This window comes from Anthonomus grandis, chromosome 3 (genome assembly GCF_022605725.1).
Source record: "Anthonomus grandis grandis chromosome 3, icAntGran1.3, whole genome shotgun sequence".
Taxonomy (NCBI): Eukaryota; Metazoa; Arthropoda; class Insecta; order Coleoptera; family Curculionidae; genus Anthonomus; species Anthonomus grandis.
In genome coordinates, this window is record NC_065548.1 from 40,788,235 (window position 1) to 40,792,468 (window position 4,234).

The 4,234-nt window shown below is 32.5% G+C and overlaps 1 protein-coding gene across 1 annotated transcript; it reads right to left on the minus strand.

The window, feature by feature from the left end:
• Nucleotides 1–759: 759 nt before the first annotated feature.
• On the minus strand, nucleotides 760–3,991 carry LOC126734657 (protein DDI1 homolog 2-like). Its single transcript, XM_050438357.1, has 2 exons — nucleotides 3,355–3,991; nucleotides 760–875 (listed from the first exon to the last, which is right to left on the minus strand). The coding sequence occupies exons 1-2, from the start codon at nucleotides 3,974–3,976 to the stop codon at nucleotides 760–762; spliced, it is 738 nt and encodes a 245-aa protein (XP_050294314.1). The 5' UTR covers nucleotides 3,977–3,991.
• Between the last annotated feature and the right edge of the window lie 243 nt (nucleotides 3,992–4,234).

A 4,234-nucleotide genomic window follows, 5' to 3' on the forward strand; every position in this document is an offset into this window, starting at 1 on the left:
TGGCTTTTTTTGGCGTAAGTGTCAAAATAAGAGGAAAATTTTAATGGAGAGGCCCAATATTCTTTCCTGGAGATACAAATATCTTCGCGAAATACGAAAATATCGTGAAGAAGGCCGAAACATTATTTACTTGGACGAAACTTGGGTGGATAACGATTTGACGTTCAAGAAATGTTGACAGAGCGATACGGTTACTGGTGTTTTAAAAAATATTAGTTCAATGGGTAAGCATACAATACAAAACAGTATGTATAAGTTACAGTCATATATTTTTTTACGGGCAAGGACCCGTTAAATTTGAGAAATATATATCTTTTAAATGATATTTTAGGTCGGCTAATAATTGTTCATGCAGGTTCCGACAAGGGTTTTGTGGACAATGCCTGTTTAATATTTAAAGCCGGATTGGCCACAGGTGATTACCATGTCCAAATGAATAGGGAAAATTTTACTAGATGGCTTCTCCCAAATATACCTGCCAATTCGGTAATAGTGTTAGACAATGCTCCTTATTATTCGGTGCAGGAGGATAAAACCCCAACAAAATCTTAATAAGGTTAACTAAGAAAGGTAGCTATAACAACTTAATTAAGCCTTTTGAACTGATAAATTTTAAATATATAAATGTACCTAAATAATATGTACATACATGGTGAGCTAATGAAAACTTTCCACCCCAGTTTCTTCAGATATTTTCTTTAAAAAAAATTTTTTGATGATCGTTTTTTGACTTCAGGCGAACAAACTTATTTAGTATTTTTAATCCCTTAACTCTAACCCCCATGCGGGGGTGACTATCAACCCCAAAATCTTAAATAGGAAGGGGTGTCGAGTGATACCCTTACCATTTAAGATTTTGGGGTTGATCGTCACCCCTGCGTGGGGTTAAAGTTAAGGAGTTAAAAATACCAAATAAATTTGTCCCTTGCAGTCTAATATCGATTGGCAAAAAAAATTTTTTTTAAGAAAATGGCTGAAAAAAATGGGGTGGAATAAGGTTTATCCTGTATATTATTATGTATTACATATACTATATGTAGTCACGATGCAAGTGCCAGAAAATTTGATCTTTTCGATTTGGTTTTACGCCACAAACCACCTGGTGACCAAAAAAATTATATAGTAGATCGGATTATAAGGTCCCATGGGCATACTCCATTAAGAACACCGCCTTATTTATGCGAGTTAAACCCAATTAAATTAGCTTGGGCAAGACTCAAATTTTTAATAAGAAGTCGGAATACTACTGGCAATTTTAACATTACAACCTTAAAGGAGGTTACTGAGGATGCTGTATCCTCGATTTCCGAAAATGATTGGCAGAAATTTTGCCAGCACGTCAGAACTGTGGAGGATAAATTCTGGGAAACTGACCAAATCATGGAAGAAATCGAGCCCCTTGTCATCACAATAGGAAATGAGGACAGTGACACTAATGGCAGTAGTAGTGAAGACGATAGTGAATACGAGGCTGAAGGTAAAGAGAACGAGCTCGCTTATTTCACCAGTGAAAATAAAAACATGTTTAAGTGAAGTGTGTGAGACTTAAAAAAAATATTAACACAAATAACAGTAAACGAAAAATTAGATAAGTTATTTACCTTATATTTTTCTCAAATTACCTTACTTTTTCGGAAATACCAAAAAGAGCGAAAATTTCGCATAAAAAAACATAAAAATTCTCGTTCCTAGTTTAGCCGAACTTTTATCAATGCCAAAACGCTTATGCTGTTCGTTTTTTATAATCTATACCAGGTGGCTCATTTTAGTCGACGTTTGACTTTTGTTTTGTTTTTTTTTAACGACCTTCAAAATACAAGTACTATTGCAGTGACGTGGCCTCCTGTGACCTTAGCAACTTTTGTTTGAACTTTGTTTTTAAATTCGGCTTAGCAACAGAAATATTTGCGTGCGACCCTGTATACAGGATGTTCCACAATCAACGTCACAGGCTATAACTTTTTTATTTTTAAGTATATTTTTTTTTAAATATATTTTTAATAGCTATAGGATCACTACCCAAAATTACTTAAAAAAACTACCCCCGACAAATTCATTTTTGGGGGATGTATTTGTTGGGGGTAGTTTTTTTAAGTAATTTTGGGTAGTGGTCCTATAGCTATTATTTTTTTTTTATTTTTATAGTTAAAAATAAAAAAGTTATACATGATTGTATAACAAAAAAAACTTATTTCTAAAACCATAAAACATACAAATGAATAATTAATTAGGAAAATTTATTTTAATAAATTTTAAAATTATTTTCCTTCAATTGAATTTAAATATTTTCACATACCACACGCCACTGTCCATTTTATGAATGAAGTCGGCCATGTTGTCTCCACTACTGCATTCCCCTTACCATAGGCCGAAGTGTTTCAGATCCGTCTGCCACACTGTACTAATAACTTATATCTCGCAAAGTCCAAGTCTTTCTGATTCCGACCCATAAGACCTAACATAAATTATTATATGTAAAGCGTAAAAGCATTTAATTCTTAACTGTTACTAGGGCTTTTTATAAGTAAGTGTAGGTAAGAATATATTTTTAATACAAGATATATAATAGCAAGTGTTTTAAACTTCTAAATATTTCAAAAATTAAATAAAGTTTATAACTATTTATTTGTTACTTTATCATTTACATACATATATTTATTCCTTTATTTAATTATTGGTGCCAATAAAAATTAATAAATAAAAAAAAATACCGTCGTAATGTTATGTTGACACCAAGCTATATTCTTTAACATAATAAAATGAGTTCGAAAATTTACCTGGGGCTATAGTTACGAATACGTACAGAGTTTGGTATTTTAGTTAACAACGTTGAATTTAATTTAAGTTGCATATTAATAACTTTTCTTTCGAGGTAGCGGCTATTTACTCTTAAAAATCATAATAAGAACATTTTTGGAAATGTAATGGAGTTGAAAATTAACTAATTTAAAAATCTACATTGTTAACAAGATTTATAAAAATTATTTGGCACCACCAGATTTCCTTTAGATTTGTTTCCTTTTAGACTGGGCGTCGTCTAGACCTAGTGAGTAAACATCCACTAAATCGTGAATTTAGTTAAAGTAGCTTATGTAAAAATCTTATCCGTTATACTATAAAAATAAGATTGTATTTCAATACTGAGATATCTTATAATTTAATTGCTTTTAAGTTTCTGCTTTGTAAGTCTTAAATTTTGGGTTTTATGGTTATTGACAAAAATAAATAAAACAAATAGTTACAGTTCACAACGTATAATAACTGGCTACACATGTTTCGCTTTAGATAGAGCATCATCAAAACAAAATCAAGTCTAAACAAAATATGCTAAAAAATTTTTAAAAGCCATATCACAACAAAAATATTTAGTGGCAGCTTCCATGTTTGCCTCAATATTTTTTTGCCTGCTTTCTTCGGCTATCAGTCTCTGCGCCTCAGTGTCAAATGGATCCGCATTTATCATTCTCAGTCTTTGTTGCTCCCTGTCCTGTCTTGCTTGAACTTGTTCCCTCAGTACTGAGGCGAAGGTATCAATATTTCCACTCAGCAGAGCATCAGCTAATCTAGGATTATTCTGTTTCAATAAGGCTAACTGGTCAGGGTTAGCAAGAAACATGTCTCGGATTAAGACAGGATCATCCTCACTGGGTCTGTTGGTTGTATTTGCCGGTCTCATGCTGTTTGGGACTTGTATACTACTGAAGTCAAAGCTAGAAACAGAGGCATTCTGCTCAATATTACTCTGAGATCTGGAAAGAATATGTTGTAAACAAACCACATTTCCATCACCAATTCCATGATCTTTAAGAGACTTTTTGTTGTTCATTAAAGGCATCCCATTAAATGCAATAACTATTTCAGTCGCAGGGAAACTCGACTCAATCTCACAAAATGCCTTGAAGTTTTCCAATTCCAAATCTTCAGAAACATCGAGTACAAATATGAAGTCAGTAAGTGTGGTCACTGTTACCTTCATTTTGATTTAAAAGTGCTTTTTAATGTACGCGAGGTTTAAATAATTAAAAATATTTAGGTTATCATTATAAAAATAAAAACGAAAAATTAAAAAAGGAAAACGCAAAAAGCCAGTGTAAACGTCGAGCGAAAGGCAGAATGAATCAAATACAAGCAAGCTTATTGAACAAACCAGCTTCAAGACAAAATTGCAGAAAATATGTCCAGGGTAGACACAAACAGAAAGCTAAACTTATACAAAGAAATTCTTATTGCAACC